The 14,201-nt window shown below is 39.8% G+C and overlaps 1 protein-coding gene across 2 annotated transcripts in view; it reads right to left on the bottom strand.

Moving 5' to 3' along the window:
- The window catches only part of crip2 (cysteine-rich protein 2), a 30,953-nt gene extending 19,230 nt beyond the window's left edge, over nt 1–11,723 (bottom strand). For both annotated transcript variants that reach the window (XM_059352548.1, XM_059352549.1), the window contains exon 1: nt 11,570–11,723. In XM_059352548.1, coding sequence (XP_059208531.1) covers nt 11,570–11,612 — 43 coding nt within the window. In that variant the 5' untranslated portion in view covers nt 11,613–11,723. The remainder of the gene's footprint in view (nt 1–11,569) is intronic.
- Between the last annotated feature and the right edge of the window lie 2,478 nt (nt 11,724–14,201).

Raw genomic sequence — 14,201 nt, 5'->3', positions numbered from 1 at the left:
ATTAAGGGGCAATATCTCATCTAAACACAGCACTTTGTGCCACTCAGAACTCAAGGTGCTTTTACGTAAATGGAAAAATCATTTAAATCGTCAGTGGCTTTCTGATTTAATAAGTTCAGATGTATCCACACTAAATACAGCCATAATGTATCTTACACCAATACTTTAAACATCGGTAAAATACTATAACTAATGAGAAAGCAATGTTTTCCCTCCTTTGCTCGTATTTTTTTTTGAACGATGTAGTTTTTCCCATGGTTTTAATGACATATTATCCATGATATCAGTCATTAGAGAAATATGTATTATGGCTGTCCTTGACTAAAGAAATTATTTCAACTAACATGACAATTTTATCGACTAATCTTGAGTTGATTTAAATGTTCTGTAAAACTGAGTTTCTTCTGTGATAATCAGGGATAAACACCACTTTCAATCTTGTATTTAGCAGAGATGTTCTTATACGTTTCTTGGAAATAAGTCATAAAAACCTCTTTTTAGTAGACTGAGAGGTGGCAACCCTTATATGTATGAGGACTAAGATTATTGGACTATATCAAACAAGCATGGTGCCACCGTGACGTCACTTGTGGTTTGTGGACGACGAGCTTTGACTTGCTTTAAAGTTATGCATTCTGATTGTTTTATGGATGTTTATGGAGGTAATGAATCAAGTGAGAAGTAGGATTAGTTTCTCATAGATTTTTATGCAATCTGACTTCTTTTTGCAACCGGTGAAGGCGCCCCCTGCTGGTCATTAACAAGAATGCAGGTTTAAGGCACTTCGACATTGGCTTCACTTTTCAGACGCTGGGGTTGCTGCTTGATTAAAAGCCAACACAAAAGCATTACGTATTGGCAGTCATCATGAGAAATCCTTTATTGGGTTTAACTTTATTCATGGGACATTAGAGTCATAAGACATCTAATGAAAAAGGTGAAAACTTCAATTCAACATGAAATAGTTTCTTTGCAAACTAATGACTCGTGATATTCCAGTACAAGTATCCACTCTGCTTGTTAAGATAGATCGGGGTACATCAGATAACATCAAGCCGGTTATAATTCAATTTATTTAGTTATTTCTGTGACATGATTCACTTACACCTCAGATCATATTAGGAGTGAAACCAATCATGCTCCGTGTGCAGACAGCCTGAGAGAGGAGCAGCATGAGTCTACAGAACACCCTGTAATTGGACAGAACATTAGGCAACAAAACTTTAACAAGGCTGTGTTCAGAGCAGAAACATTAACGGCCAATTTCCCCCAAATCACTTAATTATGGCTGCTTAATTGTCAACAGCGACAAGGCAGCTGCACCCAAACATCAGCTGATCATGGACTGAAATTCACCCCTGGGGTCAGGAGGAAATTCATCCTTTCTGTCTGACTTAGAAAACGTCAAAACAAGCTCTAGGACGAGCACTGAGCAACATTTATACAGCTGAGCTCCCAGCATGCAACGTGGCAGGAATGTCCGCCAGGGGGGGTTGGGCTCTGAAATGTCATATGGGTGCTCTTTTATCACTCAATAATTCGATCGGGGGGACATCTAATGCGTTTGGCGTGCTGCAGGAGATAACATCAGCAACAAGGATGCTGTGTCTTGTTTTTAATCCGCTTCAAGAGAAATGTAAATAGTTGAAACACTTTAATGGAGCATCGAAGACCTCATTTATATAAAAATGTACAGTTTATAGCTATATTCTCAATCTTTGTCACAGATGATGTTATATCACGAACATATGACCATTTTTGCGCCAAATTAAGTGTCGTAATGTTCATGATGTAACCATTGTTATTGTAAACATCTCTGAATCACGGTTGACTGGATTCTGTTCTGTTGCACCCTCTGGTAACGTTGGACCCATCTGTTCAGCCCTTCCGACAATAAACCCATCCAAAACACACTCACAAACCCACCAACACACACACACACACACACACACACACACACACACACACACACACACACACACAAACCTCTCCCCATCCTGTCGTTCTCATTCGCTTCATCCATCAGCGACAGCTGAGTCCATGCGGGTGTTTTTCTGTTTTAGGTTTTATTCACAGCCGCGTGATAACTGCACGTCCTAATAAACACCATACACCTGACTGACTGGAGGCCCAGAGGGCAAAGCAGGACCCAAATATGGTAGGCACATTTAGTTAAAAAAAAAGAAAAGGACTGCTCATATCTCAAGAGAAATGTAAGGAAAAAACAAGCAGCCTGTGTTTCCTTCTTCTGCATCCTCTCTTAGTTCTGTTCTCTGGAGTACAAACACCCTCAAGGACTTGTGACCTTTCACTCAACTTAAAGACAATTGCCATTCAGTCAGGCCACACAGGGGCATTCAACCTCACCAGGGGAAGGGACTTTGTTTAATGCACAAGTTGAAAAGTCCTTCAAACTACTCGACCTACAACAGTGTCTTTTATGGACTGTGGGGACAATGTGCGCTCAGTTTCAGAATGATTAGTTGAATGTCTGAGTAATAGGTTTATAAAATTAAACCTAAAATAAGAATAATCGCATTTAAATTTTCTTGATATGGTGATTTAAAATGATTGATCCTCATTATTTGGTGTGCACACTATTTTCAGACAGTAAACAAAAAAGGGGGGGGGGCGGGGGTGGGTGACTGTGCAAGAAGCTAATTATGACCAATATTAATGTTTATTGTTAGGTGACAACCTTCTGTGGCTGAAGTAATTATAGAAGGAAGTCAGGTGACATAGTATAAAGAGTAGAGGTGGGGAAAATCAACACAGCATAGTATCGCAATATTTTGCGTGGCAATATTATATCGATTCATGGCCGCCAAGTATCGATATTTAGCGTTCCAACGACCCATTGTTTTCTCCGATCCAGAGGCTAACTTTTAGGAATATACTGGAGATACTGGTATCATATGAAACTAGAAGATCTGAGGAATCTAAAGTGCGTCAGGATATCGTGTCGGGAAATTGTCGAACTAACGATGCAAAGTAAGGCTTTTTTTTTTATGTTTCACGGTGATTTTCAAAGCGGTCATTTGACCTCTGACATTATGCAATCTCAATGAAAATAGCCTCCTCTTTACATACATGGCTGCCTCCCAATTCAAAACTGAGATTTTTCTCTTGTTTGACAAAACAAATCCTGATTGAATTTAATTTTGTGGACACAAAATGCAGTTAAATCGCATATCGCAAAATGATTCAAATCGCATAATATCGTATCGTGACTCAAGTATCAGGATAAAATCATATTGTGCAGCCTCTGGTGATTCCCACCTCTAATAAAGGGTAAGGAGGAGGTCAGGTTGGATGAACAGGTCAAACAAACACAGGCACACAGGAGACAGCTGTATGTGCCCTGTGGTGTGAAACCAAAAGTCAGAGTTGACTCATTTTAACTTGCATACATAAGTTCACTAACTCACTGAAACTGTACCTTGTATGACTTCATGTGACAAATTGAGTTGATAGATTGGACTAATTGTCATGTACTGAAGTCACATACATAACATAAATTAACTCAAGTATGCAACTCATTTTTTTGTTTCACAGCATCACAAATGCCTCTTAAATTCCCTATAATACTAGAAAAGTTTTAAAAGAGCATCCTCTGCTTGTTGTGAGGGAACAGAAGTGAGGTTGACCCTGGCAGTGGTGTGTTAAACATTAGAATTGATTTTTTTTTTTTTAGGGTCAGTATGTGCTGTGGTGCACACAGCGGCTGTGTGTGCAGGGTGGGGACTGATGCTAAAGAGCGAGTAGGAAACATGTATTTGGATCCCTGTGGCTGATGCAACCCTGGAGCAAAACTTAACTCTGGAGGTCGTCCGTCGCCTCAGCCAAGGCGAGGTTTCCTCCCCGGGCTTTCTCCCTTTCTCCCCCCTCTCCCTCTGCGAATAAAAGAGGCCGACCTCGTGAATCCTGCTGGCTGACGTAAATGGGCTGCAGTTAACTCACATCCTGTCTGCGCTGGTCAGAGGAGCCGCAGGCAAAGCACCCTCTCCACAGTCCCTCCCTGAATGAACCTCTGGGCCCGCTTTGCCCCACACTGCATCTCATCTCTAACCAGCCAGGACACTGTGTCCCGGCTACAGGGACTTCAAAAAGATCTAGTCTGCATGAGTAGATTACAGAGTAGTGGACCATGTCTTCAAAAGAGGAAGCAGGACGGTATCAGTAGCATGGCACCTTCAGATGTGAGCTATGTAATTGGATAATCAGCCCTTGAGGGGGAAGACATCATATGACAAAATGTATAAATGCTTCAAATTCTTTGAGTGAAATCATCTGAAACCAGTAAAGAGGCATAATAAAATGCACCGTGTCTACATGAGCACATGGTACAAGTGGATTATTTTCCTTTGAAAGTGTAAAAAGAATAGTCGAATGAAGAGTTAAAGTTATAATCTGTAAGGTTCCAGTCAACATGTGTGGTTACATGTGGTGCTGGCCTGTGTCTTTTTAATAATACGGAACTGTATTGATTACTTCAGCTACAAGAGAAACTCATGTATCTGTTTACAGAAGAGTATTCATGTAGAAGTGTTTTAATAAAGAACAGCACAACAAAAGAAGAGAAAACAGTGATACCGAACTAATGAAATCTAATGTTGCCTGCCACATCATGTGAAATGCATGTAGTAGCTTTTGTCTGGTGCATAATGTCCACTAAGTGGATGCATTGTTTTCTGTGAATCACTTGTGCGTGGGGGAGGGCTGTCACTTTTTGTTCAAAGTTTGAGCTACTGTTGATAAATTAAATAATCTATAATTATCTGTTCAAGTTTAAAATTGTTGAATGACGCTGTGCCTTGTACTCCAGCGGGGGATGAAATCTCGGCTATTGTTTTGCTACATTCACAATGATTGAGGCAGTCAGTAGACGGCAAATCAAATATCATTTGAGTGAGAGCAGGATGGTAAAATTAGGTGCGGTCGACAGAGAATACTGGCATTGATAACAAAAGTCTGCATTGCTGTTATATTATATTTTTTTAACTACTTACAACTGGATGTTATGTAACTGGAACTCTATTAGGGTTAAGGCTTTGTTGGGTGTGCTCAATTTTATTTTAAGATTTTTTTTAGAAAGTATATTGTTTGTGTTTACAAGCAAGAATCCTTGCTAGCTGCCACCAGACCACACAATTCTAATTTATCTCATCTTTTTTGTGATTTGCCATCTGATCAAAATCATATGATTTGTTGTGTTTTGTCCAAAGACTGTATAAAAGTGAATGTAACCACAATGACGTCATCCATTGGTTTGTGGACCACAATTTTTAGATGTTTTTTGAGTTGTTTTGGCCATTTCCATCCTGGTTTTTGAAGCCAGACGTGACCATTTATACAAAATAGGTAGATCTGATGGAGAACCCGAGGACACTACACACGCAAACCTATACAGGCAACCTGAATTCACCTGGCTTCTGGTAACACTGTGTGAAGTCGCTGTTAACAAAGTCAGCTCTCATAACTCGAGGTAAGCAAAAATCAAGTTCACAGCTAATCAATGCAAACAGCGCCGTGGAAACACATTGCTGCGCCTCCATCCTTATTGACAAGTCAATTACAAGATAGGCCACACATACTAGGGATGGACGTTTAGAAGAAAACCTGCCAAGTCGATTATCTATAACGTTGATGATCGATTAATCGCTGCATGCATACATGGGCAAAATAAAAGATATATGTACAGTACTATGCAAAAGCCTGTTTTGATAACGAACCCTTTTATTTTGAAAGGACGAAAAGAGACTGGATCCTGTTGATCGTTAAACTAACTTGTGAGGTGATCCTGTAAAGATAACGTCAAGGAGTTCAATGTTGTTATGTTTTAGCCCCCGTAGAGGCATGAGGTTAGTTTTCACAGTAATCTTTCATTTTTAAGTTTGTTTTGTGTTTAAATAAGTTTTGGATAAAATTAAACCTGGTAATTCATGCTAGCAAGGTTTGATACAGTAAGCTAGTTTTGCTCAAATTAATACTTTTGTTTTTTATCATTGTAACTGCAACTTTCAGTTTGCAAACTGTATCTTTATCTATATGGCCGCAGAACTGAACAATCGGCTGCGTTTCAGTTCAGTGAGTGCTGATACACCGTCAGAGATAAAAATTTAAATTAATAAATACACAGGTCGATTAAAAATTCCACGTGATTGACCAAATTCTTAATGACCATTAATCGATCATCAGTTAATTATTCCCATCCCTAAGACATATCCTGCTTTATCGACTATTTTACTCTAAATGTGACCAAAATTTACAAAATGAAAATCACGCTGTATTATAAAAAACTTGAAACCAGAGTTGAGACCATAAAGAAATTAGAAAAATGTTAACTGAGAGAATAAATCAAGTTAAAAGTAGGTTCATATTCTCATTGACATCTATACAATTCTTTTTGCAAACAGTGGAGTCGCCCCCTGCTGGCCATTAGTGGGAATGCAGGTTATTTATGATCTTTGAATTGGCTTCACTTTTCAGACCTGGAAGCTACATCCACCTCTTTAATAAGATTTATGGTTTTGTCCAAAAGGCTTCCAGGAAAAACTTTCAGCTGTAAAAAAAAAAAAAGAATCAAAAATGAGTGTGAGACATTTGGATGAACTATAGACAACTTTGCTCCTCTATGCCTCTGCTGTTATGCAACAGGTCATTCTGCTGCAAGGTGGAACAGTTTCACCTGTGTTGGAGGAGGAGGGGGGTAGGGCCGACTTTCAGCACCGAGCTTAATGCCATCTCCATTAGGGGGGGATCATATTTGTGCCTCAAAAAGGCAGAGAAAAAGGACCTTCATTGACTGGTGCACAGTAGCTGGCAGGTTATGCAATGGCAGCGAGCGGGAGGCAACGACTCAAGAAATGATGTTACATAACTGACAAGGCACATTCACACAGCCTACTGGGCAGCCAAGTGGAAAGCAGGGTACTCTAGCATTGACAGAAGAGAGGGGAAGGGAAAAAAACAGGTATTGTGTGGATGTTTGGGGTAAAAGCTGGATAAAAAGAGGTGTGTGGGAAACGTATCGTCGGGCTGAGAGGACGAAGGTATTCCGCCTGGCTGGAAGCAACAAACGTGCGCGGAGACAGAAAGAGCTTTGTGTGAATAGAGATGTCGCTTCTCATTATAATGCATGAGGCACTTTGAGAGTCTCCCGTTTAAATAAAGGCGAGCCATCTCACCCCATTTCCCCCAGTTGGGGAAGAGGAATTCAGGGCCCGAGGGGAGAGCAAGTGACTAAAGAGGAGGAAAGAGAGAGGAATTGGTGAATGAAAGGGGGAGAAAGAGAAACTCGCATCAGAGCGCCATTAGTTTCTCGTTTATTCACTTAGCTGCACAAAGATGCATTGCTCCAATTTGTCATGCACAAGAGTCGGGGCTGGATCGCTCAGCTGAATTTTGGTCTGGAGCTGAGAGAGACTTAGTGAGCCATGCTGTGTTGTGTCCCACATGGACTCGATCACACGCTAACAATGTATTTCCACTAGGGCTCGTCACATGTCAGCCAATAGTCCCTGGTGTATTCTAAGCATCTCTGTACCACAGGAACTAACAGATGTGAGGCCGCAATGTGAACGCTGGGAGTTTGAATTCAGCAAAGACTACAATTAAAAAGTAAGATGAACATTCTTGTAACACCAGGAACAAGTGGCGGGTTCCTTAAAGAGACAGTTTACCACAAAACCAAACGCGCATATTTTTTCTCTTACCTGTAGTGCCATTTATTGATCTGGATTGTTTTGGTGTGAGCTGCAGAATGTTGGAGATATTGGCCGTAGAGAGTCTGCCTTCTCTTAAATATAATGGGACTATATGGCACTGTGCTCATGGTGCTCAAAGGACCAAGAAAATGCATTTAAAAAACTCAACTGCAATGTCTCTTTCCAGAAATCATGACCCAGTTACTCAAGATAATCCACAGACTGTGTTGTGCGCAGTTGCATTTGGGAACTATTTTGTTTCTACCAAACTACACCCACCATCCGTATAACACCACAGAAGGAAGTTATACATGTGCTCACGTCAACGTGAGATGTTGACATTAATGTTGTAGCGGTGGCGGAACAAAAATCAATCAGCATTGTACCTCGATATTTTGTGAAGCAATACAGTATCAAATCAAAACGAGGCCGCAAAGTAACAATATTATAAATAGTTATTGTTTCAGATTCAAATTCAAGTTTGTGGTGCTAGAATCATAAAAATCAATGCTTTTTAAGTCCACTAGAAGGCACCGAGTAGAGGTTTTATTTAAATTCAATTGTAATTTATTTTTTGCTGAAGGAGCTGCATAACTTTTTTTTAAAAGTTGCATTGTTTAAAAAAACCTCTTAACTCATCAACACATGTTTGCATTAATTTGCATTCGGTTGGACTATGTGTAGACTGTGATACAAACAATTCAGTTTGTCAGGTACATGCACGTTTATGACTCTTTTTATGAGTGCTGGTCTGTCGACTTAATCTAGTTTTGCAGTAATAAAAATGACTGACATGAAGCGAACGGACTAAAAACATTTTACTAGGTAAAGGAGATTTTAACAAAATTTTCCTCTGGGGACATACATTTGAAAAATGGTAAAATGTTGCAATATACAATATGTTATAGAAATATTCAGCATCGCGCAAAATGTTTAAAATTGCGTTAATATCTTAACGTGACTTAAGTATCTTGGAGCTTCTGGTGATCCCGACCCCGATCGACCTCTTCTGTTTGAGCTGCATTGTATTGCATTGACATAACTGATGGGGCTAGGGGAGCTATAGGTATAGGTTAGCTAAAGTAAAAAGTAACTGAGTAGAAAGAAAATCCTAAACAACAAGCTCTGTGGATTATCTTGAGTAACCGGGTAATGATGACAGGAGACATTGCTGTTGAGTTTTTATAACGTCGTTTTTTGATGCTTGACTGAAGGCCGAGTGACATCATTATACAGCTGACACCTTCAACACTCACCAAAACATTCTAGATTGATAAACAGCACTAGGTAAGAGAAAAATAGAAATGTTTGCTTTTGAGGTAAACTGTCCCTTTAAGGTTTTACAGCTCCACAAGCAAAGAGAACGGCAGCAGTAGTCAACACTTGCCTTTAGCAGCAGTGAAATTGAAACACTGCCACCATAAAACAGCTGTTTGTTACTTTAATGAATGGAAAATAATAAAAAAAATAAAAAAACATTTCCCCAAAACCAAAAGAATTTCAAACCCAGACTGTGGCTCACCGCTGCCACGTGAAATAACTTTTCTTTTCTTCTTTTCTTTTTTTTCCAGAAGTTAAGAAGAGGAGAGTTAAGTGTTGAAAACCTTTGCCTGCTAGATCCAATATTGGGCAACACCAGCTGGAGGACCAGGTGGGTAACTGCGGGGTGGGCCAATCACTGCTCTGCACAGCTACACCACCAACCACCACAAGATGAAAAAAAAAAGGACGGGAAATAGACAATTTTCTCTATCAATAACACATGTCCTGGTGTAGATCAGAAGCTGGGGATTTTTTTCCCCACTTTACACCCTCAATCATGCAACTTTAGCTGTTCTGCAGCCCTGAAAATTCACCTCAACACAGGATTTCTGGCATCTCTAGAGAGCCAAGTATCTGAGAGGAGGATGTATGTAGGTGGAGCTGCTGCTGAGCTCATTCTACAGTATCTGAAATACACCACTGACATCATGTTGATGCTTCAGGCCGTGGGCAGCAGCAGCAGCAGCAGCACAGGCAGGACTTTGCTCCCACCCTGACCTCTCCCATGCCTTGTCATAGGTTTCACAGCCTCCCTTGCAAAGACTGAAACTTTAATATTGTCATTAACAACCTCCCTTCACATCCTCCATCCTCCTTGTTTTGACAAGTGCCGCTAATTCCACCCATGACTGCTCCTACTAGCTGTTCATCATCCTTTCTGTCGCCTCAGCCCCGGGCACTCTCCACCCAATAAGACACACCCCGACCAAAAATAACTCCACGAGGATGGATCTTAGGACGTTACATAAAAAAACAACATACATCACAGTGGAGCAGTGACTCACTCGCTGCAGCGAATTAAGGCTACGGCGCAAATGAATACTCAGACATGCATAAAATCTGTATTGGAGGAAATTTAAATCTTATTTGCACAGATATTTATTCCATGTCAGTGACTCTCGGGACCCATAGGATGAGCAGCAGCTGTGGTGTTTTGCTGCCACTCCTGTTACATAAGAGGACTTCCATCCACTCACATAATTGATTTTGACCCCCGTGACAGCTCCAATGTGTGCTGCGAAGTGTAGAAAAGATCAGCCCCGAAGAACGAAAAATTTGTTTTGTGTTCCCAGCATGCGGCCAAACATAAACATAGGATTACTCAAGGTCCAACAGGACAGCAGCATGTTCCCTAAAACACACAGAGCAAAGTGCATCATGTGCAGCTTCGGATTTAAAGCAGTCATGTTAATTTTTGTTTATCTTCATGACCTAAGCTCCTTTAATCCTCTGCTCTGCCCTTATCTGTGTATATTTCTTCCACTGTAAACATCTGTTATAGTGAGTATAAGATGCCAGGGCTTCGACTAAGTGCAACTCTTTGCCCATGTGGGTGTTTTGTTTTCCCATCTTTGTTTACAATGGTGCAAAAGACGCATGTTTACATGTTTTCATCTCACTGACGCAGCATGATGTTGCCGTGTTCCTACATGAGTGGGCAATCTCAGCATATGGCATTTCTGCACTCTTGGCAAGGGCCTCGTTCAGCCGCCCTCCAAAGCCAACTGTCAGGCTTGGATGCTCACCAAATACAACAAATTAAAAATGGCACAGATCTGTGTCAAAATAAGATAAATCATTTATTCAGTTGAACTCAGTGCAGACACTGCATTTTTTTCTCTTACGCAAATGAAAATCATCTGATAGCTATTATATATATACATATATCGAGAGAGTACATTTATGATTATATAAAAATAATAAATTTGTTAAAGTATTTTCCCTCTTAGGGCTTTTGTTGACCCATTTGCTTCGCCAGGTTTTGGTTTTCCCAAAGTTTGTCCCTGTGAATCATTTACATTGCCAGCAACTCTTTCCCAAAAAGAAAATGTCTAATCTAAAGAATGCATGGATGAACTTTACTTCATTGAGGAATTCCTTTGGGAAATATAGGAATGGTTTACATTTTTCCCACCATTTAAGATAAAAGCCTATTAAGAATCATATCAGGCTATCGTCAAACATACTCCACATACATACTTAAAATATCCTACTGTATGTTGATATATTGATAAAATACAGAGGTAGGCAAAAGTGCATACATTCAGAACTCCATTAGAAAAATAGGCATTTTTAGTAAATGTGAGTTCTGTAATTTTACATCGTTTAATTACAGATGTGTGACGCGTATGCCTGTTTCAATGAATGGGAATTAACTGCTTTATATCCCAATAGGCATACTATTCGTGAAATATGTAAATTAAGGACGTTAAAAACACGTTGTCCCTAAAAAGATCGATCCCCTGTCAGGAGTCGGCATCAACATCATGACACAAAAGTAATTTCAAAAGCCCGGACCAAACAAAGCGGGCATCACTCACCGAAATACACCGTCTTCTCACACTTGGGGCACTTTGAAGACATGTTGCGATGTTGTGGGGTCGAGTGAAAGTGATCTGTTTGTCTGCAGCGGTGTCCACTCTCTTCGGTTCGTCTCTCCAGAGCAAGTGTCCCCGCTCCGCTTACAGAAGCCGGGAGCGTCTATTCACTCAGCGGCTCCCTCATCTGCATAGCCCCGCCCCCCGCCACGATGCCCGTCCCGGGCCGCATTCATGTACTGTGGGTAATTTCAGAATTTTAGAGCAAACCGTCAAGACAACCAAAGTAGCTAGAAGGAAAGAGGCATTTTATTTCATATCGTCACCCTGTTAAAATAATCGCCTAACTAATTTTTTCAAGTTTTGCAGGAAACACAAAAAACTTCACCAAAAGTGTAACATATGACATTTATTGATCATTTCACTCAAAAAGGATGTAATAAATGATGGCTATTGACATAGCAATAACACTGTGTAAATGATGTAACTTGAAAGAAATAAATGACTTAGGCAATTTTTTGAACATGCCTTTGTGACTTAAGCAAGATATGGTAACACTTTATTTTGAATGTGTCTGCTTAAGTCACAAAGACATGTTCAAAGAATTGCCTAAGTCACATTTTATTTTGACTTAGGCATGATAAATCCGCTTAAGTCACATACTTGACATAGGCCATTATCCTAAAGGGGTAAAATCACATGATCTGATCAACTGAGGATGTAGGCGATTTTACCATAGGTGACCGGCATCATGAGGCGATGATTTAGGCAAAAAAAAAAACCCAATTTTGACAAAAAATGACTGAGGAGATTATTTTAACAGTGTGACAACATGGAATATTAGTTAAATGTTTGTTTCAATATTTTCCCCTAATTCTGCCTCCTTGGCATATTTCTCATTGTGGAAGTTTTCCTAGCAAACAACAACAAGCAGCTATTTAAGATACATTAGTCCTTTAGCAAAGTAGCTACCTTTTTTTTTTTTTTTACCTATTTAGCTTTTCTATCTAATGAAAAGCAATAGGCTACAATTCACAAACTGTATTTCTAAAAACAAAACCAAAAACGATGGTGTGAGATGCACATTTTTGTTGTAAAAGACACTTGGATAGCAAAGAACGACTAGCATCCATTCAAGATACATTAGCCCCTTTAGCAAATGGCTAGCTACTTCCGATTTTATGTATTGAAAAGCAAAGCTACACTGCACAAACTGATTTTTTATTTAAAGGAAAGTTTGAAGAACAAGTGTCATTTTTTACATTCCTGACTACTACAGTTACATTCAAGCACATTTTTATCGTAAAACACAACTAGATAGCAAACAAAATTAGCAACTGTTCAATAGCCTATACATTAGCCCTTTAGCATGTAGCTATTTAATAGTTTAATAGTTTTTTTTAAATCTATTTAAAAGGTACAACTCACAAACTAATTTTCTGACTTTTTCAGGGATATGCCATTACAATTCACGTCAGGGTCTATTTTGTTTTTATTTCAACATGGCTAAAGGAGTTTATTGGGAAATGAGCTCAAATTAAAAGTGCCGACAAGTCTCCAATACATGTCATACAACCCAGGGGTCCAACACTATAGACACCATGCCAGAAAATATATGTTGTAAGTTGCAAATGTCATTATTTTACATTCCAGACTATATAGGCTTGAATGCTGTTTAATTATTATTCTTTTGTGCTATTAACGTTTTGGCTTCATTTTCTTTTTTGTCAGTTACAAAAAAGCACATATTTGTTGTAAAAGTATTCCTTCTGCTTTATGAATCTTTAAAGCAGCTTTTTATATGCTGGTGCCATTTTGTTTTCTTTTCAACAAGGCTGTTTTACTCATTGTTTGCTACATTACAGCCGTGTTTCGACTAGGGGAAAAAGTGGCCACCGGGAAAGTCTCAGGTCACACCCTCTCAAAAGTCTGCTCACCCTGTGTGTCTCCATTACAAGTTAGTCCCCAGAGCGACTTACGAGACTCCAGAGGTGATGTATGGTTTAAACTTTTAGCCGTCGCTAACTGTGCACAACATCAGCAGCTGAAAGCAGCATGGCTCAAAAGAAAGAGCTAAAGCACTTTATCCAGCAATTGGCCCGGTGGTGGACTTAAAAAAAGAATGCAGAACTTTAACTTTTGTCATTCTTCACACAGTTACTTCTATTACTTTTATGTGCAGCCTACAACAAAGCCCCTTTTTATGCTGGCAGGCTTTTTAACCTTCCTTGAAGTGTGGTCATTAACACTTTAGTGAAGCTTTTAGGCATGATAGGATGATATGTGACACAACCTTGTTTGTTTTCAGCCTTTTAGAATATTCATAGCTGTTTTCAAGTTTACGAGCAGTACTTGAAGGCAGCATTCCTCTCTCTTTGAGCCAGCCTGTGGTCTTGTCAGATTCAGCCAGGCGGGAAAGCTTTTTGAACAAGTGGCGGTGCAGTCCACCGGGGACACATGCACTCCCACTTCCTTTTCCCCCTCTTTTCCACAAGAGGAGTAGGAGTAGTGTTTAGTTGAATTACAATGCGCTCTTTCAGAGTGCGTGACTTGTAGGAATTTGTTAGGCAAAGGAAGACGCTGTAACGTGGCTCTAGTGGATCAGCTTTCCCTTAAGAAGGCTGTTGGATTTGTG

Source organism: Centropristis striata, chromosome 16 (assembly GCF_030273125.1).
Source record: "Centropristis striata isolate RG_2023a ecotype Rhode Island chromosome 16, C.striata_1.0, whole genome shotgun sequence".
NCBI lineage: Eukaryota > Metazoa > Chordata > Actinopteri > Perciformes > Serranidae > Centropristis > Centropristis striata.
The sequence above is the reverse complement of the archived record's forward strand: the minus strand, read 5'-3'. Positions and strand labels throughout refer to the sequence as shown.